The sequence below is a fragment of the Thamnophis elegans genome, chromosome Z (genome assembly GCF_009769535.1).
Source record: "Thamnophis elegans isolate rThaEle1 chromosome Z, rThaEle1.pri, whole genome shotgun sequence".
NCBI classification, from domain to species: Eukaryota; Metazoa; Chordata; class Lepidosauria; order Squamata; family Colubridae; genus Thamnophis; species Thamnophis elegans.
Genome location: NC_045558.1, coordinates 127,731,891 through 127,757,487, shown reverse-complemented (window position 1 = coordinate 127,757,487; position 25,597 = coordinate 127,731,891). Strand labels below are relative to the sequence as shown.

Genomic DNA, 25,597 nt, shown 5'->3' with positions numbered 1-25,597 from the left:
TGAGCTAACACTTACAATTAAGGAAAAGAAAGAAATACACACACATTTCTTCAGGTGAAGCCGGTAGGATCCTACCCTTGCACCACCCAATGTTATCTAAATGACTGTTTCCATATCCAAATGACTAAACTTTGCAACCCTCAGTTAATTGATATTCCTGGTTATAGGGTTGGGTGAATTCATGTAAAAAAATATCGATGGGTTATCATACTTCAGCAAAGATTTTAAAATATAGAAAAATTCTGAAGATTAGTGGCTCAAATCTGCATTGGAACCCCACAAACTCACCTGAAATAAATATATGAATAGCAAACATGATACCTCAAAACAAGCGCCAAAGGGTTTGAGCTTCCTTGCAACCAGGGGTGGGATACTACCGGTTTGGCCCAGTTCGGGCATACCGATGGCTCTGAAGATCTGCTGAGAGCGAACCGTTCGCGCCAACCTTCAGATGGGCCTGCCTGCCTGCCCTGGGTTATACTTTCCTTTATTTCCTTGTTTTTGAGACTGGGAAAGCAGAGTGGATTGCGGTGCCTCAGCTGCTTTACTGTCAACTGCACATGTGTGCACAGTGCGCGTTAGGTGCGCATGCTCAGCGAACTGGTTGTTAAACCAGTAGGATGCCATCCTTGCTTGCAACATTCTTTTTTTTTCATCTTGCCTGCTTTGACGGTTCCACCACAAATGCGTGAACAACAAAAGCGCGCCTGACTAAACCGCGGTGACAAAACCGCGAGTTCTAAAGCATGCCAACGAATGAGCGCTGAAGCGCGCCGTAACCCTAACCCTAACCCTAACCCTAACCCTAACCCTAACCCTAACCCTAACCCTAACCCTAACCCTAACCCTAACCCTAACCCTAACCCTAACCCTAACCCTAAACCTAACCCTAAACCTAAACCTAAACCTAAACCTAACCCTAACCCTAAACCTAACCCTAACCCTAACCCTAACCCTTACCTTAACTTAAATCACGCTTCTGTCGATGCGCTGTTGTCGGCGCGCTGTTGTCGGTGCATTGATGACATTGCGGTTTTAGCCCCGCAGTTTTGTCGGCGCGCTTTTGTCGTTTGCGCATTTGTCGGGTCACGGCTTTGACTCCACCTGGAAATACTCCTGCTAAATACTCTTAACCCTTATTTTAGAACATTGATTCTTTTGAAACTTTTTTTAAAAAACAGCAAAGTTTTGTTGAAATAATAGGTTGGCAATATCTATGGAGATTCTCAGTCATCTAGGTCATGGTTGTCCCCAAGGTGCCTTTTCAAGAGGCAGCTGAAATTTCCGGGTTTTTCTTAAGACATTTCGCTTCTCATCCAAGAAGGTTCTTCAGGTCTTGGGCTGAGCTGAAGAAGCTTCTTGGATAAGAAGGTAAACATCTTCAAAGAAAACTAGAAAGTCCAGTTGCCTCTTGAAAAGAGCAAATTTGGGATAGGTTAGAAAATGATTTTCTTCTGCTACACGAAAAAAAAACTTCAAACGATAAGCAGATATTTAAATTCTCCATAATTATCCAATTTATGCTGATTACTTGAAAAACTCCTCCAGGTGGCAAGGGATTTTCTGGTAGTGTCTAGCAAAACAAAATCAAGATTGGTGATTCTTCTTAATCGATGCTGGAACATTTGGCACAAGGATTTTAAAGCAATCGGGAGCTCTGAACCTATGAATGAAGTGGAAGACTTCCCAACACTTGAATGACTGGGGAAAAAAACACAGATGACTTAATGTTAAGAAGAAGATGTAAATTCAAGATTATGAACTTTATTCCCTGGATTTTCATACTGCTTCCTTGGACATCATGTGATACTCCAGTTGCTAAATGCATGAACAGTGACACACCGAAAATCAACCATAAATATTATCAGTCAGGAGATGTCATCATAGCTGGCATTAGTTCACAAAGCTTCATGTTTTCCAATCCTCTCAAATTTGAAAGGCATCCTTCTTCTGAAGTCCTTGATGATCTCATGTAAGCAATTGGTGCCTTAATCAAACAGTTCAGGTGATAAGTGTTTTCTTAGATCTGTATCCATGGTTTTTCGATTAAATTAAAACTGAGGGACATACTATCCTTTAAGCTTCCATGACCTATAATATTCATTCAGTGGAAGAAACTCTAGGCAAAAGTGAACACATAACTCATCACTTTACATTATGTTCCCAAGAAGGATGATAAGTTAAATTTTCTATGGTGAACATTACTGAGGCTCGTTCCACCTCCCCAATTCTTTGTGACATATTACTATTATTCTCATTATACTTCTTCTATACCTTGCAATACATTTTAAGATAATTGTTCCTTTTTATTTTCCTGAACATCTAAGTAAGATTGATACTAACTTATTTGGAATATTCTTTATTTGTATATTCTTGATTGGTCAAGTGTGATTGGACACCCAAGGAATTTGTCTCCAGCACATAAACTCTTAGTATATATACAAACAACCAAGTGGCAAATTATAAATCATGATGAAAACCATAATATATAAGATTTCCATTATAAAATCATTCCATCTTTCATTAAGAACTGTGAATTGAAAGACAACTGAAAGCTATTAAAAATATAAATCAATAAAATAATCTTGAAGAATATCAGGATGGTATTTGAATGTACGGTGTGGCAGAAGATGAATTTGCCACCAAGTGGCATTCTTGACAGATGGCTGGAATAATGGGAAAATCAACTTTCAAAATGAGGATGTCGAACTAATGGAAGTCTTATCTATAGAAGTAGGGCGTGCAGTCCATGGCTAATCCCAATTTCCTGCTAAGATAGGTGATTGGTGGAATTCTTTCCATTCATACCCAAGGTCACTTCTTATTTTCTCTCACGCATGCTCTCTTAAAAATGAAAAGTAACATTGACGTGCATTTTTGGAATCAACATCTAGACAGAGATAGTTAGATGGAGATTTAAAAGCAACTCACTGAAATGTATGCATTTTTATGCTACATTGTGAAATAGGTCTATGCTAGGTTTCGATATGGTGCTTTAGAACGTCAAAGGGACACGCTGGCTAAGTGGCTAAGACACTGAGATTGTTGATCAGAATGTCGGCAGTTCAGTGGTTTGAATCTTGAGCACCATGTAACAGAGTGAGCTCTTGTTACTTGTCCTGGCTTCTGCCAACCTAGCAGTTCGGAAGCACATAAAAAAATACGAGTAGAAAAAGAGGGACAACTTTAGTGAGATGGTAACAGTGCTCCATGTGCCTTCGGCATTTAATCATGCCAGCCACATGGCCACAGAGATGTTTTCGGACAGCACTGGCTCTTCAGCTTGGAAACGGAGATGAGTAACACCCCTAGAACTGGAAACAACAAGCATGTATGTGCAGGGAATCTTAGAAAGTCCAGGGGTGGTCTTCCAAAACAATGTGAGTTTGGGTGGATCCCATCTTTTTCAATTGAAAATAGTTGATAACCTGTGCCTGAGTTTCATCATGATGTTCCCTGGATATCTTATGATTCTGTAATATTACAAAATACAATACCTTTATATTAAGGGAATATGAATTTAGCAAGCCTTAAACTTCTTAAGTAGAGGCGTTAAATCTCATTACAGATTTTTGACTCAGACCTACCAGCACATCTTGGCTCTTGTCTTTGCGGTGAAAGAAATCAACAAAGATCCTCAGGTGTTGTACAACATCTCCCTAGGTTTCAACATTTATGATGTCTTCTTCACTGGAAGCTTAACTTACCTGGCTTCACTGGAGTTCCTCTCTACTTGGGGCAAGTTCATCCCAAACTATAAATGTGATGTCCAAAGTACTACAGTGGCTGTGATTGGAGGACCTGACTCCAAAGCATGTCTTTTCATGGCCACCACTCTGAGCATCTACAAGATACCACAGGTAAGGTAGACACCCTGAGCTTTTTTATTAATTTGGGACAAAGAAATCGGCATCATTCTAAAGGAAATGTTTATGCCATGCATTAAACATGAATCCTGACCCAGAAATTTTTAAAAGTTTGAATTAGCATTTCACAGCATCTCTCCTGGAGTTCTGAGGAAAGGGGCATAGTTAGTTCCAAACTGAATCAGTCATCAGGACCGGAGGTTTAGTCTTCTGAGCTTTCGGATTTGTGCTGTGGCCCATCCGCAGGGATGTAGATATATTCTGCCACAAAGACATTCCCTGAAGATGGCTCCAGAATGAGTCTAGAATATCAGAAGACTAAATCTCTAGTCCTGGTGATCAATCCAGATTGGATCTCGCAAAAAGGTTAGCCATCACTGCCCTATACCATTTCAGATAGGTGGTTGCCTATCTGAACAAATGACAAGACCAAACTTCCATTTACTCTTGGAAAATAGAGAAAAGTTTAGCTCCATCCTTAACAGGACTTATTTCCCATAACTTTTCATCTTCTTCCATTCTTTCCCAAAATATGAGATGGATATTCAAACTTCAGACAATAAAAGTTTGCCTACACAACCCCCACCTACTTAGTCTTTCCTTTTTTTAAAATAGCTTGGATATGGATCTTCTCCTGTGATTAATGACCCATCCCAACAAGCCTTCTTCCAATGGATGCTCCCTAACAGAATCCAACAATATACAGGGATACTTCAACTTCTTTTGCTTTTCAGATGGACCTGGATTGGTGTCATTTTTGTACAGGATGACAATGGCCTCAGGTTTATGCAGAAGGAACTTCCCAGGTTTTCTCAAAGTGGTATCTGCTTTGACTTTATAGAACCATTCCCAACTGTGTATTTCAAAACTGGCATTCATGAAATGATGGAATCATGGGTCAAACTGTATGTCTTGATAAGTGATAGCATTGCCAGTGTTGTGATTTTACATAGTGAAATTCACACTACAATCTTTCTGAGAATGTTTCCCAGAATTTTGGAAGTTGAAGACAAACAAATGAAGACGGGTAAAGTCTGGGTGATGATGGCACAGATAGAATTCACTTCTGTTCCCTTTCAACAATCTTGGGATCTAGATATCCTTCATGGTTCCTTAGCCTTTGCAATCCAGTCAGACGAGGTGGTAGGTTTCCAAAATTTTCTTCAGAGGAGAAACCCTAATGTGGAAACCAGAGATGGCTTTATTAAGGACTTTTGGAGACAGGCATTTGATTGTTCCTTCCCAACAACCTTAGAGGACAATGTTTGGACTCACTGCAGTGGGGAGGAGAAACTGGAAACTCTTCCTAGGTCTGTTTTTGACATGAGCATAACTCCCCATAGCTATAGCATCTACAATGCAGTTTATGCTGTGGCTCATGCTTTGAAATCCATGAGTTCATCAATGCTCAAGCACAGAACTATATCAGAGGAAGGACTAAAGAATGTTCTGAATTCAATGCTTTGGCAGGTAATGTTTTAAAATCACAAATACAAAGAAAATTGGCATGTTAGTTTCCCAGTCTCAGGAATGTTTGTCTACATACACTGAATTCTTCAGTTTATAAAATTAATATAATTATCTATTACATGATGATGATGATGTTATCCATTCAGTTGTGTCAAACTCTTGACAAATTCTATGGGTCAGACTTTTCAACATCTTCCAATCTTGAACTACTTTCTCAGTTTTTATATTGTCTTGTTGATGTCAGCTTTGATGGTGTCTGGCTATCATGTTCTTTGGTGGTGGGTTTCCTTTTACCTCTAACTCCCCCAAATAGAATTGCTTTCTCCAATGAATTCCCCTCACATGAGATTGCCAAAACCGCTAATATATAATGATGTCATATTGCATAGGATGCTCCTGTTTAAATAATTGCAAAAAAGATAATAGGAACAGAGATAATTTTTATGAGAATTCTAACCCTTATAGTTATAGTAGAGGGTTAGGACTACTGATATATAATATAAGAATCTTGGTTTGCCTTTTTGCTCAGTTCTTTTAATTCAAGTTAGTTATGGTGTCTTGATGCTTTATATTCTCCCCATCTCCTCCTCCTCCTCCTCCTCCTCCTCCTCCTCCTCCTCCTCCTCCTCCTCCTCCTCCTCCTCCTCCTCCTCCTCCTCCTCTTCTTCTTCTTCTTCTTCTTCTCCTCCTCCTCCTCCTCCTTCTCCTCCTCCTCATCCTCCCCCTTCTCCTTCTCCTACCCTCTTCCTCCATCTCCTCCTTCTCCTCCTCACTTGGTTTGACTTCAAGTTTAAATTATTGACATATTATTAGCAGTAATAATAAACATCTGCTTAGCTATATTTTTAATTAGGAAAATTGATAGTATGTAGACATTATAATTCAATCCTATGAAATAGTCTCACTTTCTGTTATATTGTTTGCATTATATTTGCATAGCTTTATTACTTTTTCCCCCACTTTCTTTTTAGTTCCACTCTTATCTCAGAAAAGTCTCATTTAACAATAGTGTTGGGCAGATGATTTCTTTTGATCAAAATGGGAACCTGGAAGCAGGATTTGATATTATTAATTGGATCACATTCCCAAATCTAACATTACATCGAGTCAAAGTGGGAACATTTGATCACAGAGCTCCCAAAGACCAGACTTTCAGTCTTTATCTTGATGCCATCAGATGGCCAAGGAGATTTAACCGGGTATGTTCTTTCTATAGTCTGCAGCCTATGTCATTATTTTCTCTGCTCTGTTCAGAATATAAATAGTAAAGTAACCATATTGCATTAAGTCAGTTAGTTGATGCTTATTCCAAATAACTATAGAATCAAAATTGATTTGAAAGATTCTAAATAGTTTAATGACTGAGGATCCTGAGGGTGAGATCATCTTTTCAGGGGGTGTCCATTTTTGATTATATATTTATCTCTAGTAGCCATGAAAGGGACGCTGTGGCTCAGTGGCTAAGATGCTGAGCTTGTCGATCAGAAAGGTCAGCAGTTCGGTGGTTCATATCCCTGGCACTGGGTAGTGGAGTGAGCTTCCATTACTTGTCCCAGCTTCTGAAAACATAGCAGTTTGAAAGCACATAAAAATGCAAGTAGAAAAATAGGGACCACTTTGGTGGGATGGTAACAGTGTTCCATGCGCCTTCAGCGTTAAGTCATGCCGGCCACATGACCATGGAGACATCTTCAGACAGCATTGGCTCTTCAGCTCTGAAATGGAGAGGAGCACCACCCCCTACAGTTGAGAACAACTAAAACATATGTGTGAGGGGAAACTTTACCTTTACTTAGTAGCCACTCATGCCAGATCACTAAATCTCCAGAACCATAAAGCCTATAAACTTGAAATGTGGCATGTATGTTCCTCTTGGCTTCTAGGTGCTCGCTTAGAAAGGATTGTTTGTAATGACCATCAGATCATTAGTATTTGTTATATTATTATTAACATACTCTGATGCTAAGGATTTTTACTCCCCCCTCCCCACCTGAAAATATTTATGTTCAAACTGGCGCTTGGGTGTGGCCAGCATGTGACTCATGCAGTCTGTTGGTTTAGAGTTTGGAGAGGACCTGAGGCAGAGGAGATAAGATAGGAAAGGCTTCTGTGGGGCAAGCCTGAGGGATAGAAGGGGATAGGATGGGGGGGCTTCTGTAGGGCAAGCCTGAGGGAGAGAAGGGAGAGAGGAGTGGCTGATCATAACTACTCATTAATTTTCAAGCTGTAAGTGTCAATTTATCAAGCCGGATTACATATTTTCATAGTGGAGCATGGGTATTCAGCTAGTAAAGCTATATGGCTATACCAGCTTCAGTCCAAGATTAATATATTGTACATTACCCATTTGTTCAGTAGGTTTTTCGAAGAATTAAAGCAATTGTGACTTCCCATTGCACACAGGTACAGCCTCGTTCTTTGTGCAACAAACCCTGCCGTAAAGGTCACAGCAAGACTAAAAAGGAAGGGAAGCCATTTTGTTGTTATGATTGTTTTCCATGCCCAGAAGGAAAAGTGTCAAACTGGACAGGTAAGGCACAATGCCTAGCGAATTTTAATCCATTGGTGATGGGAGTGGTATTACAATTCTTTGGATAAAAAGGAGGCTGAATAAAATAGGCCTGTGCATGTGACACAAGCTCTGACCGTTGTTTTTTTTTAATTTATGTGTTGGTGATGTCATTCCACACCTACAGTGATAGTGTTTGCACTGCATCATTCTTTTCATCATTTGCTTGTTTTGATTGATTCCTCTGGGGCCAAGTGTTAGGCTTAATTTTTTATCCAGACTAGAGATCTAAACACTGGGATTCATATTTTCCATTAATATGGGAAATAGCTGGAATCTCCCTCCTCCCCACCAGGGGATGTTATAAAATGCACAAATGGTGAAGTGCTCAAAAGGAAGACAATGCAGGGATTTTTCAAGTTACGGATCTTTGATTTTGTATTTCCATAGATTCCATAGGAACCATACACATTTGTAATGCTCTACATGTAGAGATTTCACACAACAGGGTGAGAGTTAAAGAAAAGTGCAGGGTTTGGAAGAGAACAAAACATTCCCCTTTTCATTCAAATTGGTAGAACAGTTTTTAGTCCACGTTCTTTTAAAACTGGCTTAGTCCACCTTCTTTTAAAACATCCTTAATGTGCGGAGACTCATAGTACTTGAGGAAGAGTTCTAAAAAGAATAATATGTGTTTGTTTTTGTGACTGAGCTCACATAGGTTTCTCCACAATTTATCACGAATTTACACTTTGACTTTGGTCCGGTCATTCTCTCAATTCAACGTTTCCCACCAGCTTGTTTTTGTAGAGAAAGCAAAACAACAGAGGACTAGGTGTGTTGCCTAGAACATCTTAAGGAAAAGTGGAACATAAGCCTAATGAATGAAAAGTAAATAAACAAAGAAATGGGTATTGGCCTCTGAATTATGTCTCAAGAAAGCACTTGGGAATAATGATGATGATGTTATCCATTTAGTCATGTCCACTTCCAGTGCTTCTATGGGCCAGATTTCTCCTTGTCTTCTAATCCTGGCCTACTTCTTTGTGTTGTTCTGTGCCAAAGAGACTTTACTTTTCTTTTCAGACATGGATTCCTGTTACCAGTGTCCAGAGGATCACTATCCCAGCAAATCCCAGGACCAGTGCATTCCAAAAGAGATCAGCTTCCTATCTTTCCAAGAACCTTTGGGGATCACCTTGGCCATTGTTGTGCTTTTATTTTCCTCCATCACAGCTCTGATCCTTGCAGTCTTTGTCCAACACAAGAATACACCTATCGTCAAGGCCAACAACCAGGGCCTCAGCTACACCCTTTTAGTCTCCCTTCTGCTTTCCTTTCTCTGCCCTTTGCTTTTCATTGGTCATCCTCAGAAGGTAACCTGTCTCTTTCGCCAAACTGCTTTTGGCATCATCTTCTCTGTGGCGGTTTCTTGTGTGGTGGCCAAAACCCTCATTGTGGTCCTAGCTTTCATGGCTACTAGGCCAGATTCTAAGATGAGGTCATGGGTAGGGAACAAGTTGGCCCTCTTTATGGTGCCTTCCTGCTCTATTGTTCAAACTACTCTTTGCACTGTGTGGTTGGTGAACTCCGCCCCCTTCCCAGATCTTGACATGCACTCTCTACCTACAGAAATAGTCCTGGAATGCAATGAAGGCTCCACTGCCATGTTTTATTGTGTCCTGGGCTTCATTGGCCTCTTGGCCATGATCAGCTTTACAGTGGCTTTCCTTGGCAGGAACCTCCCAGACAGTTTCAATGAAGCCAAATTTATCACCCTCAGCATGCTTCTCTTTTGCAGTGTCTGGATCTCTTTTGTTCCAGCCTACCAGAGCACCAAAGGGAAATACATGGTGGCTGTGGAGATCTTCTCTATCTTAGCCTCAAGTGCTGGATTACTGACCCTCATTTTCTTCCCCAAAGTTTACATCATCTTGATAAGACCTGAGCTGAATAACAGGCAACAACTCATGCAAAAAACTCTCATGAAATGATTTATAGAAATCAGTCTGTTATGCAATGGGATTTAGATGAGTGACAAAACCACTCTAAAGTTGCATTGATAGTTACCTTAAAAGCTTTTCAAAACATAATGGCTGGAATTAAGTGTAGTAGTAGTAGTAGTAGTAGTAGTAGTAGTAGTAGTAGTAGTAGTGATAGTAAGAACAACAACAAGAACAACAACAACAACAATCACCACCACCACCACCACCACACACACACACATACACACATGTGTGTGTGTGTGTATGTATGTATATATGTACGTATGTATGTATGTACACATGTACTGCTGTAAAATGGCTTTTTCTGTGCAGCGCAGTGGAGTTGCCATGGTAACAGCTTCACAGTACTCCACAAGGGGACTCCCTCTGGTAAGGAGGAAAATTCAATGTTAGAAATTATGTTTGGTCTGGATATTTTCACCCTATAAATAAATACCCGGGCAACGCTGGGTTATCAACTAATGCTCTATAAAACGCCAGTGTATTTTTTAAAATTGGATTCACATGTTTTCCCTTCCTTCACACATACATCAAAACAGAATGTCAATGATTGCAACAGTGTGCATGAATGGGAAAGGATCTCATACTTTACTCCTTTATCAAAGGAGACAACTCTTCCTCTTAATCTGTCTCTTTTCCTCCACATCTTCAATAGAACTGTTTCACTGCAGACATTATTTGTGGCAAGCTATTAAATGGAAATTAAATTCTCTGTGTTCAGATGGACTATAATAAATCTATTAGATCACAATTAATTATGTTGTTTAATTGTTAGTATGCTATATCCCTTATGCATTAAGTCAACAGCTATGACAATATTTGTATAAATACTATGTATAATCATTATTATAATGCTCCATTTAAGAATTTTCTGTACATCACATCTGTGAATGGAAATTCATTGCATTGCCTTGTATTCATTAAGAAGAATGATCTTGAATTCACCCTGTTTTCCTGTGAAATGTTGGGAATAACAGTGTATTTTTAAAAATACTCACAAATTCTTATAAGTTTTTATTTATTGTTCATGTCCACACCTCAATTGCATTTATTTTGACATTCCTTTATTTCTTAAAGCCCAATTGTAATGAGCTTTTTTTTTAAAGACAATTTTATATTTTCTACCCTGTTTCCCTGAAAATAAGACCTCCCCGGATAATAAGCCCAATTGGGCTTTTAAGCGTATGTGTTAAAATAATCCCTCTCCCAAAAATAAACCCTCCCCGAAAATATTGAAACACAGCAGCAGTCATGAGGTGACCATGCTCGCCGCTTCGTGCACCTTAAAAATAATAAGACCTCCTGAAAATAAGGGCAAGTGCTTATTTTGGGGGTCACAAGGAAACAGAGTATTCTGGATTATGTATATTGTTTCCTCATCCTTTTAGAGATAAAGAATGAAAATATTTTATGCTACTTTCCCTCTTATTTTACAGTGGTAGCAGTAACACAGCAGCAGCAGCAGTAGTAATAGAAAAAAGTAGTAATAGTAGTAATACATTTGGCTGGTATTCCATGAGTACATGTGAAAGTTCCTTCAATACACAAAAATAGTACAAAAACAGTTTAGGTGCCACTTTGACTTTTTCAATCACCTAGGGCCCTGGAGAGAGGGAGGGAAAGAAGGAAGGAATGAGAAAGGGAGTGGGAGCGAATAACTCTTCAAATAACTCTAGTCTCATAACAACATATTCACAAGGAAAAAGCAAAAATCTATTGAAATATGTAATTTGTCAACTTTCAAAATAGCTCTAGCTGAAGTCATAGTTTTCTTTGTCTGTCTCATAGTTTCCACGCTTGTGGAGGTGGGAAGGGGACCTGTGGAATGTAGAATGTTTTCCTTCAGACTGCCAGACATAACAATGATAAGATCCTGAGAACTAAGGGCAGCCTGACATATCCTAGCAATGGCAGGAGGGAGTGCTAAGAAGCTCATCACTTGCTTGGTTAACTAACATGACTTGTAACACAAGGGGGGTGGCCAGTATCTGCCAATTAATTATGACAAAGCATGGAAATTTCAAAACTTCAAAAATTTAGCAAGGGGTTCTCTGCCTGGTTGCTGGATGGGCATGACAACTAGGGTGTGGTCTAGTTGTCCTCCTGAACCATGGTGGGGGATGCAGAGTTTTTGCCCACCCTGGGCTCCAGAGGCTTTCTTCAAGCTCCGGGAGGGTGAAAACAGCCTTCCCAGGCTCCAGAGGCTCTCTGAAACCTGGAAATGGGCCCGAACTTCCAGTAGACCCATTTTTGCTCTCCCTAAGCCTCCGCATGTGCCTTGCACTTACCTGCATCCAAAATGGGCCACCTGGGGATTCTTTGGAGGGGAGTGGTGGGCAGGGCCAGCCAGGAGTGGGATTTGGGAGTTTTCCAAACTGCGCAGAATCTTAGTTAGAGGTTCTCTTGAATCCCTGCAAACCCCAAGCAGCCCACCTCTGGAATTATTCAGAATTGGCTTTTACATTTGACCATGCTCATATGATTCCCCAATAAACAGGATCTTTGAGAAAGCAACTGCCTCATAGTCTTGAATTACCATATTTTTCAGAGTATAAGACACACCGGACGCACCAAGATTTTGAAGAGGTAGGACTTCTGGGGGAGGGGCTTGCCACCGTCGGCAGCTTAACGAAGCTGCCCTCAGAGTTCTGGTTCGTATATCTATTTAAGATCTTAGATATCTCTTTTTTCAGGCAAGAAAAAAGTAGGGAGGGACACAGCTAGTTAGAATCCTCTTTGTAGTTCGCAGCTCTTTTTTTTTGGCTGCGAACGAAAGAGAAGGATCAACGTAAGCTGAGTCACTTACTCCGGCCAGATCTTCTCAGCTGTTTTTTTTTCAGCTCAAGGCGAGTTACACCCCCCCCCCAGGACAAGCCTTTGTAATTAACTCATTTAAGATCAATCCGAGCAGAGACCATACCCGTGAACCCTTTTTTCTCTCTATTTAAAATACCAGCTTCAATTTTATAAAAGACTCCTTTGTTTAATTTTTTTTAAAAAAATGGCGATTTTATAGCTTCCGCATTTGCTATAACGATATATCTTTAACTTCCTGGCACAGAATTAAGAAAATAACTTTTTACAAACCAATTAGCCCCGTTCCCTCGAAGATTTCTTTTTATCAATTGCCAAAAGTTTACTGAAACTACCTTATCTCAAATCAACGTGAGCAGAGACTCTGTTTGCTTTCTTTTTATAATGGCACTGAAATCAAAGCAGCCCAGATGTTCTCTTACATCTCAGGCATTTGTTACAAAGCCGCAGCTCTTACCTTCCACACCCCCTACTGGAGATTTGTTAACTAAAGAATTTCTTTTTGAGACTCTCAAAGAATTTAGAGAGGAGATGAAGCAACTTGTTACAGATTTATGTGATAAGCTTGATACCAAGATTGCTCAAACAAGGGAGGATATGACAAGAGTTATAACTGTATTGACAGATTATGTTGCTGTAATGGAAGATAAGTTGGAGCTCCTGGAGGAAGCCAACTCCAACCTGACATCTAAAATTGAAGTGCTACAACAGGAAGTTGAAAATGCAGAAAAACAACTCGTTATGACAAATTATAAAAAGATGGAGCTTGCTTTAAGAGTTAGGGGATTACGTGAAAATGAACGGGAGAACTTGAAACAGACTTTTTCAGAGGCTTTCAGTCGTTTGGTGGGAAGTCCGGGACTTAACTTTGATTGGCAGATCCAAAAAATTTATCGCCAGAATTCGTGGGCGGCAAAACAGAGACAGCTTTCGAGAGACATAATTATATATTTCGCTACAAGAGAATCCAGAAATGCGATACTACAAGAGTTTTATAATACCAGGCTGCGAATTGATGGACAGGATTTGATTGTTTTCAAGGAAATACTACCCCAAATGTTAAGAGCTAGGAGAGACTATGCTTTTCTAACTAAAGAACTCAGAAACCGTCAGATACAGTATAGATGGGATGTGCCATTTGGTATTATAGTTACATTCGATGACCAAAAATATCGTCTTAACTCTGTTTGGGAAGCCCGAGATTTTTATTATGAGACCTTAAAGGCGGGACACCTTGAATCACCTGGACTTGGAGAAAGACAAAGAGAAGGAGAAGAGAAACAACAAAATACACAATTACAAGACAGGAAGTATCACTTTCCCCTTCCGGAAAAGCAGAAGACCAGAGAACAAGGATCTAGCCGTGCTCCCAGATGAATTGAAAATAAAGTGGATCGTAGCAACATCTATGAATATCAGCCATTGATTAAGGAGATATCCATGAAACCTTTATAAACATCTTGCTATATTAAATAGCCTTAAAATGATATAACTTCTTTGCAAGGAAATTATACTAAATTAACTGATTTAAAATATTGGCTTAAGTCTCAACTTGAACAATACTCTGTGACTTTTGTTTTGCATAAAATGCTATAGTTGTATACAGATGAAGAGACATTAATGCTGAAAGAACTGATGCTGATCTCCTTGGAAAATATATTGTATGGGATTTAAAAAAAAAAAAGGATGGATAATTCTGAACTTTTATATAAATTACTAATGAATTATTTTCCAGGGTGAGGAGGGCGGAGAGCTTGGTGTTTCTGGATCGTGGTTCAGGTTGGAGGGAGTTGGGAGGTGTGGTGTAGACGGGAGGGTAGTGGAGGTTGAATTAGAGCTTATTTTGAGATAGAAAGTAAATTGATTTTTGTATAAACTGTTATTTGATTATAATGCCTGGAAGGATACACCCAGGGAGTCTGTAGGAAAGCGGAGCATATATGAGAGGAGTACGGATGAAAATAAAATATATGTATGTGTATGTATATGTGTGTGTATATACATATATATGTGTATATGTATGTATATGGACACGGATAAAGGCAGGACGAGAAGAGTTGGAAAAGGAAACCGAGAGAAGAATTTGAGATGTGTTTACAAAAGGGACAAATTAAAGGTTTGGAATCAGACAGATATTTAGATAAAGAAATAAGGCCCCTAGCTAGAGAAGAATTCTATCTGGTTAATTTATTTGGTTTCAATACAGCTTGAAATCCTGCAAGCAATTGACTAACTGAGATTAGGAATGACGTACATTGTTCAAGTCTTAACAATGATGGGAAGCTGAGCTCAACGTAAAGAGTTTATTGATTTTTCCTCTTTTTTTATTTTATTATTTCCTTCTTTTTTCCCTTTTTTTTTTCATCTTTCAATTTTCAATGTACTTGGTTTTAATATACTCTAGACTGTGTTTGATAAAAAGCTAAGCCGGGTATGGGATCTGGGAAGTCTGAAGGGGGGTAGGGAGGGGGGATCATAGGGGGGAGGGGGGGTGGAGGGAGGGGGGAAACATAGTTTCAATTTTCAAAACAACAAGAATGCACTTGTATACTGTTGCTCTTTTCCTTTCTTTTTTTTTTCTTTTTTTTTTCTTTTCTTTCAATTTTAGTATAAAGTACAAATTGAATATACTAATGAATAGCAGAAATACACTGAAGTGAGGAGTAGAGGGAAAGAAGAGGGAGGAGTAGAGAGGGAGTGAGAGGGGAATGGTAGGAGGGTGAGATGGAGGGAGGGGGAGAAAGGAACGTTAGAGGGGGAGGGGAAGTAGAGGAGGGGATTGCGGAAGGGGAGAAATGAAAGTTGGAGGGGGAGAAAGAAAGGGTGTATGGAGGGTTGAAGTGTTATGTTGGTTTTGTATTTTGGAATATAAGAAGAGTTGTGTTTATTGTTTCTTTAATTGCACAGTATATAAGTGATTGTATAAATTGAAAATGAAAATGAAATAAAACATATATTGACAAGATTTTGAAGAGGTAAATTTTAAAAGAAGTTTTTTTCACTCTGCAAACCTCCCAAACACACTCCATGCCTCGTTTTTGTTTTTGTTTTGTGAAAAACAGAACATACAGAGAATTTGAGAGGCCTGCAAAGTGCTCCTGGGGGCTGGGGAGGCAAAAACAAGCAAAAACCAGCCCATTTTTCACAAAAACAGATGGCATGCATAGACTTTAGGAAGCTTGTGGAGTGCTCCTGTGGGCTGGGGAGCCAAAACAAGCAAAACAGTGGCCTGTTTTTCACTCATTTTTGCCCTCTCCAGCCCCCAGAAGCACTTTGCAGGTCTCTCAAACCCTCTGCATGTCCATTTTTGTGAAGGGGGTGGGGTTTCAGAAGGCCAAAAATACTGTATTCAGTTTATAAGACGCACCCAGATTTTCACTCTCTTTTTTGGGGGAAAAGTGCATCTTATTCTCCAAAAAATATGGTAATTGGGAGAATTACTCAGAACCATGACACAATTGTTTTCTTCTACGATACTGCAAAGAACTAGTAATTTTGCAAGGTGATTATCTCACATGGAGTTACTGTTCTGATAATGGTATCTTCTACTTCATCTCCCAAAGGATAAGCAATACCTTGGCACAAGAGAGAAGTGCTTATCAAAATATTCTACTAAAATATGTCTTGCCATTCAAGAAAGGAATCCAACATAGATTGCTTGGTGATCTTCGCCTGAACATACCTAGTGGAAAGTGTGACAGGACACTAACTCATCCAGAAGTCCTTATAGGTTCTGATGTCCCCAAGAAGAAGTTTCTACCTAATGCCACCTTTTCTGTTTCTGATATTACTGCTACTGCCTCAGACTATGTCTAATGTCCCAGTTGCTACTTGCAATATCTATTACCCTTTGCCAATAAGTCACCGGTATTATCAGCCAGGGGACTTCAGCATTGCTGGTATTATTTCTCAAGTATATACATTTTCTGACCCTGTGACTTTCAATCAGCATCCATCTCACAACCTCCTAGATGAGATTGGGTAAGCCAAGGTTTTGATTAATTGTAGCATTTTCCATAATGGGTTTTCTTGCCACAAATTGTATTGTTATTTGAAGCAGTCAATTCCACCAAGAAAGAATAAATTGGAGGGAATCATGTACTGGCATGTGCTATTTTACACTAGCCTTAATTTAGCTGCTATTCCATGAATATGGGTGAATATTCTTGCTGTGGTGTTCAGCCTTCCAACCACTCTTTCTTTCTTTCTTTCTTTTCTTTCTCTCCCTCCTTCCTTCTTTCTCTTTCTTTCTCTTTCCTTCTTTCCTTCTTTCTTTTCCTTCTTTCCTTCCTTTCTTTTTCTTTCCATCCTTTTTCCTTCCTTTCCTTCCTTTCCTTCCTTTCCTTCCTTTCCTTCCTTTCCTTCCTTTCCTTCCTTTCCTTCCTTTCCTTCCTTTCCTTCTTTCTTTTTTCTTTCCCAAGTATGATTGGATACACAAGGAATTTGTCACTGGTGAATACGCTCTCAATCAACAAAGTAATATAATTATAAGATACCAATAGGAAAAGGTGGTAGGAAAGTTATAATATACTCCACGTAACATTTCACAAAACCAACAAGAAATGTCAGACATGAAAATATATACTCGGCAATTCCTTGCCAACTTGAGAGATTTCTTAATGGAAATCACATGATATTGTATTTATTTATTTTATTTATTAGACACATTTATATGCCGCCCAATCCCGAAGGACTCCTAATATTGATTATTTGTCCAACAAATATTAGCTGTATACATCAGATGGAAATCTACCATCAATCTTGGTTCACCTATCTTATGAAAATAGATGGTTTCTCCCCACTTAAGATGCATATGTGAATGCAAATAAATAAAAAACAATAGAAAGCTGAGCTTTGAATAGTCCAAATGGGAATGAGTCCACTCATAGCTTCCAGATAAATACCACTGTTAAAGTGATATTTTAAGGCATCTCTGATTGTGTAGCCTAAAGGTTTGGAAGAAAATTCAACAAGTTTCTGAAATCATTCAGCATATAAATCACACTGCAGATTTGTGACTCAGATTTACCAACATACCCTGGCCTTTGCATTTGCCATAATGGAGCTTAATGGAAATCCTCAGATATTACCCAATATCTCCCTGGGATTCCACATCTATAACAGCCATTTTGTTGCAAGTTGGACATATCTCGCCTCACTGGAGCTTCTCTCCACATGGAGCAACTTTATACCGAACTACAAGTGTGATAATAAAGATAGTATTGTTGCAGTCATTGGGGGACCTGATTCAGATGTGAGTTTCTTTATGGCAACTATTCTGAACAATTACAAGCTACCGCAGGTAAGATGTGCGCACAGCGCTTAGTGCCTGAAAAAACTAGAACTGTGTCTTTTCAGCCTTGATGTAATTTGTGTGTGTAATGTAACATGTATAAACATTACTGCAGTGGATAATGTGTAATAAAATGTATATAAACACTGGAATAGCATCTTAAAAAGTGATAGCCTATGAATCACATTAGTAGATTTCCATAACTTTGAAAGGAGAATTAAGCATGACCCAGACCTTGAAGAATAAGAAGCTGGAGTGAATGTCCACATCCTCTATTGGTAACAAAATTAAATTAATGCCAGCCCCTGCTTGCTTCCCTGTGAAGTCAGTATGTTTGTGTATGTATCATCTATCTATCTATCTATATGTGTGTATATGTAGATAGATAGATGATAGATGATAGATGATAGATGATAGATGATAGATGATAGATGATAGATGATAGATGATAGATGATAGATGATAGATGATAGATGATAGATGATAGATGATAGATGATAGATGATAGATGATAGATAGATAGATAGATAGATAGATAACAAAATTAAATTAATGCCAGCTGCTGCTTGTTTCCATGTGAAGTCAGGATGTGTGTGTGTGTGTGTGTGTGTGTGTGTGTGTGTGTGTGTGTGTAATATCTCCCTATATGTGCGTTTATGTATGTATATGTATCATCTATCATTTATTTATATGTGTTTGTATGTAGATAGATAGATAGATAGATAGATAGATAGATAGATAGATAGATAGACAGACAGACAGACAGACAGACAGACAGACAGACAGACAGACAGACAGACAGACAGAAACAGCCAGCCAGCCAGCCAGCCAGCCAGCCAACAGACAACAGACAGACAGATATAGTGGATGGATGGATGGATGGATGGATGGATGGATGGATGGATGGATGGATGGATGGAGACGGAGACGGAGACAGAGACAGAGATATTTCCTCACAATGCAGATATTTTAATATTCATTGAAATTCTCTTTTGGGTTGTGCAGTATAAATTTTGATAGCAGAAAGATACAAAATCTGCCTGCTGATAAACCTTTAAAACCTGAATGAGAATAGACAGAAATGTAGACATGGACATACAGACACGGACACACACCACATAATAAATACCTGTAGTTTTTTTTACATTGTGAATTGGGAGATTGGATGGAAGATACAATATATCACAGCAGAAGCATTTACCAGGATTGTCTGAGATATGTCTGCTTGTATGCATGTATATCAAAATAAGCAAAATGCCATGTCAATCTCCACTCTAACAGGACTTGGCCCTACCTACTTTTCTTCTTCTACCATTCTTTCCTAAAATATGAGATGGATATCCTCCAATAAAATTTTTACCCACTCTCATCCTGTCTACTTAGTCTTTCCTTTCCTTATAGCTTGGATATGGTTCTTCTCCTGTGATTAATGGCCCATCCCAACAAGCCTTCTTCCAATGGATGTTCCCTAATATTAACCAACAGTATGTTGGTATGCTCCAACTGCTTTTGCTTTTCACATGGACTTGGATTGGTGTCATTTTTATAGAGGATGACAATGGCCTCAGGTTTGTACAGAAAGAACTTCCAAAGTTTTCCCAAGAAGGTATCTGCTTTGATTTCATAGAACCATTGCCACCTCTATATTTTAAAACTGGCATTCATGAAATGGTAGAGTCATGGGTCAAACTGTACCTCTTGATACATGATAGCAAAGTCAGTGTTGTAGTCTTGCATGGGAAAATTCATACGATGATCGTTTTGAGAATGTTTCCCAGAATTCCAGAACTTGAAGACATTCCTAGGAACACAAATGGTAAACTCTGGATGATGACAGCCCAGATGGAGTTCACCTCTATTCCTTTTCAACGATTATGGGACATAGATATCCTTCATGGTTCCTTAGCCTTTGCAACTCAGTCCAAGGAGCTGGTAGGTTTCCACAGTTTCCTTTATATGAGAAACCCTTATGAGGAAATCGGAGATGGTTTTATTAAGGACTTTTGGAAACAGGTATTTGATTGTTCCTTTTCATCTTCCTTGGAAGCGGGCAATGTTTGGAATCACTGCACTGGGAAGGAGAAACTGGAAGCTCTTCCTAGGTCTATTTTTGAGATGAGCACGTCCTCCCATAGCTACAGTGTCTACAATGCAGCTTATGCTGTGGCCTATGCATTGCAATCTATGAGGTCATCAATATTGAAACACAGAATTATGTCAGAGGAAAGACATAAGGACCTTCTGAATCCATTCCTGTGGCAGGTAATGTCCTGATTACATAAACACAAGATTATGTTCTTCAGTCTCCAACACGTGGTTAGATATTAACTTTATCAGTTTACTGTCTATGTAAAAAGGTTCAAAATCTTAGCTTTTTCCCATTAAACCCCAATGATAACAATGACTATAGGAAATGAACTTACTTTAATGGGTAACCTAACTGTATGGATTATAGGTAAAGTTAAAGTTTCCCACACACATGCTCATCTCCATTTCAAAGCCGAAAAGTCACCGTTGTTCGAACACATCTCCGTGGTCATGTGGCCAGCATGATTCAATGCCGAAGGTGCATGAAACAATGTTACCTTCCCACCAAAGTGGTCCCTATTTTTCTACTTGCATTTTTTTGTATGGTTTCAAACTGCTAGGTTGGCAGAAGCTGGGACAAGTAACAGGAGCTCACTCCATTACACGATGCTAGAGATTTGAACCGCTGAACTGCTGACCTCCTGATCTACAAGCTCAGCATCTTAGCCACAGAGCCACTGCATCCCTGTATGGATTATAGCGAGTTCCAATTAAGAGATGGGAGAGTGATGGCTCTCTTATCATCTGAAAAATCCAATGCCATTATTTTGTTTTTCTCCACTTCTTTCATGTTTTTTTATTCAAGCTTGTTTCTATAATAGATGGCTATCTTGGTTACTAAGATTAGTTCATTTCTTTCGCTATTTCTTTTTTTCTGTTATGCAGCTAATTCTGTCTTCTCAAATACACTTACCTTATAAGACAGGGGTGCTTAGATTGGTCCACAGGACTGCCCTGGAAACAGCAAAGGATGGGCATGTGGTCTCTCTGGCAGTGAACGGAGCTCGGGAGGGTTGTGGGAGGCTCCTGAGCTCCATTTTCACTGGCAGAGGGTTGCAGGAAGCCGAACATGGAGCTTGGGAAGCTGTTTTTGTTGGCAGAGTACTTGGACCAACACAAACGCCCCCAACATAAGTGATGTCAAACTGCCCATACCCCCTGTCCATGCGCACCCTGGCCCCCAAAGGTCAAACACAACCCTGATGCAGCCCTCAATGAAATCAAGTTTGACACGCCTGTTAAAGATATTACAGGATGTGTATAATTTTTGTATAGCTTCATCACACATTTCCTTTTGCTCCACTGTCAATTTAGTTCCACCACTATCTACGAAAAGTCTCATTCAACAACAGTGTTGGGGAAATGATTTCCTTTGATCAGAATGGGAACCTAGAAGCAGGATTTGATGTTATCAACTGGATCACGTTCCCAAATCTAAGTCTACATCGAGTGAAAGTGGGCAAATTTGATCTCAGAGCCCCCAAAGACCAAGTGTTCAGTGTTTCTGTGGATGCCATTAGGTGGCCACAGACATTTAACCAGGTATTTTCCATATTCTCAATTAGATTTTCTCCACCTTTATTATTATAACTCAAGATGTCAAACTTGCATAATAATCCTTCTTCCATCTATTTTCCCCACTACAACACTGAGCAGTCAGCTTTCATGCCTATGGTAAGGATTAGAATTCGCATTCTCCTGATTTCTAGGCCAGCATTTTAACCAATGCACCAGTTTAACCAATGTAGCTGGGGTCCATATCATTTGTTCAGGATGCAGATCATGAAAATAGTTGTATGATCAGAAATTTATTTTCAAGCTTTTTGTAGTGATCCAGATCTTTTCTGGCTAAAATCCACAGCCAGCTCTATTTCAATAACTGCAAACATGCTAATTTTTCATATTATTACATAGGATTACTTTGCATAATGGTTTTGTCTATGTAATTCTATTACATAGAATTATTTTGCATAGTGCTTTTGTTCTTTTTTTAAAGGTTAAAATAACAAGAATTTGAGGGGGAAATGTAACTAATTTAATATTGCAGATGGCACCAATTGATGGGATGAAAACAACACACAATTCTACTGCAAAGTCATTGCCTCAAAGCGGGCAGAGGTGTCAAAGTTTGAATTAGATTATTGTGATTATGATTTAGTTACTTACAGGACTGTAATAATAGATTTTGGCTGAGACAGAAAATAAATCTATTGATTCAGAGGCACTTGTGTGCACATGCCTTTCTCAAACTAAATGTCTATGGAGATTCTTAGGCACAGTTTTCCCAACAGTGCTTTTTCAAGAGGCAACAGACTTTCCTGTTGTTCTTTGAAGATATTTTGAAAAGGGAAACATCTTGAAAGAGAAATAGGAAAGTCCAGTTTCCTCTTGAAAAAGCATCTTTGGAACTTTCTCGAACTACTGTACTATTCTGATTATCAAATTGGAACTACTGTTATGTGGCTACCTAAGTAATAACCCAACATTTAAGGATTCTGCCTTGTTGTCTTTTCTTTTTGCCTAGGCTCAGCCTCTCTCTTTGTGCAATGAACCCTGCCATAAAGGTCAGAGCAAGAGCAAGAAGGAAGGGAAGCCATTTTGTTGTTATGATTGCTTTCCATGCCCAAAAGGAAAAGTTTCAATCCAGATGGGTAAGGCTATAATGGATTGAGTTTGAATTTGGAAGCAGGTGGTGGTATTTGTAAAACATCACATAAAGATCAGGCTGAATAAAGTTGGTATTCTCCTGCTACGATGATGTAATGCTGGGAATGAGTCAGCAAGATTTTTTAGCTGATATCACTTTAAGACCCTGTAATAATAAGAGGCCCTGTTGGGGCATATCTCTCTTTCTCCATGTGTGCTTCTATGACGTAATTGCTTGTTTGAGGTCTGACTAAAATATGTGTATGTATATATTCTTTGTAGATAAAACCACTATTTAAAATACAAACAACTCTTTACTATATTTGCTCCTGGGTTGTCTTACATAATCAAACTATGCACACTCTGACAGAATGCCAGAGGCATCTTCAGGATCCAGTGCATTGCCCAGTAGGATAGTTTATAAAATAGAATTTCCATCATAAGAGTTACACTATGGCTTTCATACTTTCCTCCCTGTGGATCCCATTTGGGATAGGGACTTGATCCAATTGTTTATCCAGATCTGGAAGAGATGTCTGAAAACAGGGATCCATACTTCCAATATTATGGGAAATAGCATGATTTTTCAATTTTCTTTTTATATAATGGCTTAAAATACACCCACATATATCCACATTACAATGAATGTAAAGGAAGGATTTTGGCAGTATCAAAGTATGTATCAAATGCAGAACATACATTTCATATTTATGTTATTAAATGTAATTAAATGTAATTATGTTCTTAATTAGTTACATAACAGTAACAGTCTTACTTACCCCCCCCCCCTTTATTTTATGTAAGCCGCCCTGAGTCCCCTCAGGGAAAAGGGCGGCCTATAAGCATCAATAAATACCAAATACCAAATACTTCTATTCTCTTTAGTCTACTAATATAACTCTTTTTCCCTTTCTTCCTCTTTTAACCATTTTTTCTTGGGCTCTCAAATGTTCCACTTTTAATTCTTTTTCTTCTCCCACTTTCCCCTAACTTATTCTTTTTCTTTTTCCTGTTTTTGTGGTTATTGTATCTTTTCTTCAAAGTACTGTATTTTTGGAGTATAAGACAAAAAGGGGCTAAAAAACTGGGTGCATCTTATACACTGAATACAGCATTTTTTTTCCTCCTGAAACTCCACTCAGTTCACCAAGTTCATCATGCATAGCTTGAAGGAGGCTTTCAGAGAGCTCCTGGGGGCTGGGGAGGGCACAAATGAGTGAAAAATGGGCTGTTTTTTGCTCATTTTGCCCTACCCCCCCACCCCCAGGAACACTCTACCAGCTTCCTAAAGGCTATTCATTTTTTAAAAATAAATGGACCCATTTTTGCAAAAAATGGGCTATTTTGTGGAGGTTTGCAGAGTGCAAAAACTTTTTAAAATTTGCCTCTTCAAAACCTTTGTGTGTCTTATATTCCGGTGCATCTTATACTCCGAGAAATATGGTATTTGCTTTTATTATTCTAGTAACTTTCCTCAGGGTTTTTCCTGTTCTCCTTTTCTTTCTATTTTGTGGTTTCTTTTTTGGGGGGGAATCTCCTCCTTTATCTGCTTATTCTTAAATGAAGAGATGTTTGTTTGAGACATGTATAATACCTTGTGGAAATCTAATGACTTGAAATTGATGCAGTTTTATTTGGAGCTCATTTTATGTACTGAGCCATTCTTTGTAACTTGACTAGATATGCCAAATTCTTAATAACAAACTTTGTTTATTTTTTTTCTTTTCAGATATGGATTCTTGCTACCAATGTCCAGGAGATCACTATCCCAGCAAAGCCCAGGATCAGTGCATTCCAAAAGAGATCAGCTTCCTATCTTTCCATGAGCCTTTGGGGATCACTTTGACTATTTTTGCCCTTTTATTTTCCTCCATCACAGCCCTGATCCTCGCAGTTTTCATTCAGCACAAGGACACTCCCATAGTGAAAGCCAACAACCGAGGCCTCAGCTATACTCTCCTGGCCTCCCTTCTGCTTTCCTTTCTCTGCCCTTTGCTTTTCATTGGTCACCCTCAGAGGGCAACCTGTCTCCTCCGCCAAACTGCTTTTGGTATTATCTTCTCTGTGGCAGTTTCTTGTGTGGTGGCCAAAACCCTCACTGTGGTTTTAGCTTTCATGGCCACCAGGCCAGGCTCTCAGATGAAATCATGGGTGGGGAAAAGGCTGACCCTCTTTATGGTGCCTTCCTGCTCCCTTATTCAAGCCATTCTTTGCACTGTGTGGCTCATGAGCTCTGCTCCCTTCCCAGATCTTGACATGGGCTCTCTGCCTACAGAAATGGTCCTGGAATGCAATGAAGGGTCCACTGCCATGTTCTACGCTGTCCTGGGTTTCATTGGCCTCTTGGCCATGATCAGCTTTACAGTGGCTTTCCTTGGCAGGAACCTCCCAGACAGTTTCAATGAAGCCAAATTTATCACCCTCAGCATGCTTCTCTTTTGCAGTGTCTGGATCTCTTTTGTCCCAGCCTACCAGAGCACCAAAGGGAAATACACGGTGGCTGTGGAGATCTTCTCCATCTTAGCCTCAAGTGCTGGATTACTGACCCTCATTTTCTCCCCCAAAGTTTACATCATCTTGATAAGACCTGAGCTGAATAACAGGCAACAACTCATGCGAAAAAAACCCATGAAATGATTTATAGGAATCAGTCTCCTTGTTCACAACATAATTTAGATGAGTAACAAAACCACTCTGTGGTTGCAATGACAAGTGGCCTAAATGTTTTTAAGCAGAATATCTGAGTATAAGTGTAATAATAAAATCTGAAATGTTCTTTGTGGCTTCATTTACTCATGGCTATATGTAATCTAGAGAATCATTTACCACAAAGTATGAACAGACTTCCTGAGTGTAAAAGCTTTAAATTAGTGGACCATCCTGCCCCTTGAAGCCATTACATTCA

General features: G+C 39.2%; 2 protein-coding genes across 2 annotated transcripts; both read left to right on the top strand.

Moving 5' to 3' along the window:
• Positions 1-1,826: 1,826 nt before the first annotated feature.
• Positions 1,827-9,839, top strand: LOC116521726 (vomeronasal type-2 receptor 26-like). The gene is made up of 6 exons (XM_032236387.1): positions 1,827-1,975; positions 3,686-3,860; positions 4,482-5,336; positions 6,308-6,535; positions 7,740-7,866; positions 8,932-9,839. The coding sequence occupies exons 1-6, from the start codon at positions 1,827-1,829 to the stop codon at positions 9,837-9,839; spliced, it is 2,442 nt and encodes an 813-aa protein (XP_032092278.1).
• Positions 9,840-16,428: 6,589 nt separating this feature from the next.
• On the top strand, positions 16,429-25,329 carry LOC116521725 (vomeronasal type-2 receptor 26-like). The gene is made up of 6 exons (XM_032236386.1): positions 16,429-16,646; positions 17,790-17,967; positions 19,360-20,220; positions 21,361-21,588; positions 22,571-22,697; positions 24,422-25,329. The coding sequence occupies exons 1-6, from the start codon at positions 16,429-16,431 to the stop codon at positions 25,327-25,329; spliced, it is 2,520 nt and encodes an 839-aa protein (XP_032092277.1).
• Positions 25,330-25,597: the final 268 nt, after the last annotated feature.

Coding starts and splice junctions, on each gene's coding strand:
- LOC116521726 (XM_032236387.1), top strand. CDS start 1,827: ATGAACAGTGACACACCGAAAATCAACCATAAATATTATCAGTCAGGA. Junction 3,861..4,481: donor GCATCTACAAGATACCACAG/GTAAGGTAGACA, acceptor TTTTTAAAATAG/CTTGGATATGGATCTTCTCC. Junction 6,536..7,739: donor GGCCAAGGAGATTTAACCGG/GTATGTTCTTTC, acceptor CATTGCACACAG/GTACAGCCTCGTTCTTTGTG.
- LOC116521725 (XM_032236386.1), top strand. CDS start 16,429: ATGCCACCTTTTCTGTTTCTGATATTACTGCTACTGCCTCAGACTATG. Junction 16,647..17,789: donor AACCTCCTAGATGAGATTGG/GTAAGCCAAGGT, acceptor CATCTATAACAG/CCATTTTGTTGCAAGTTGGA. Junction 21,589..22,570: donor GGCCACAGACATTTAACCAG/GTATTTTCCATA, acceptor CTTTTTGCCTAG/GCTCAGCCTCTCTCTTTGTG.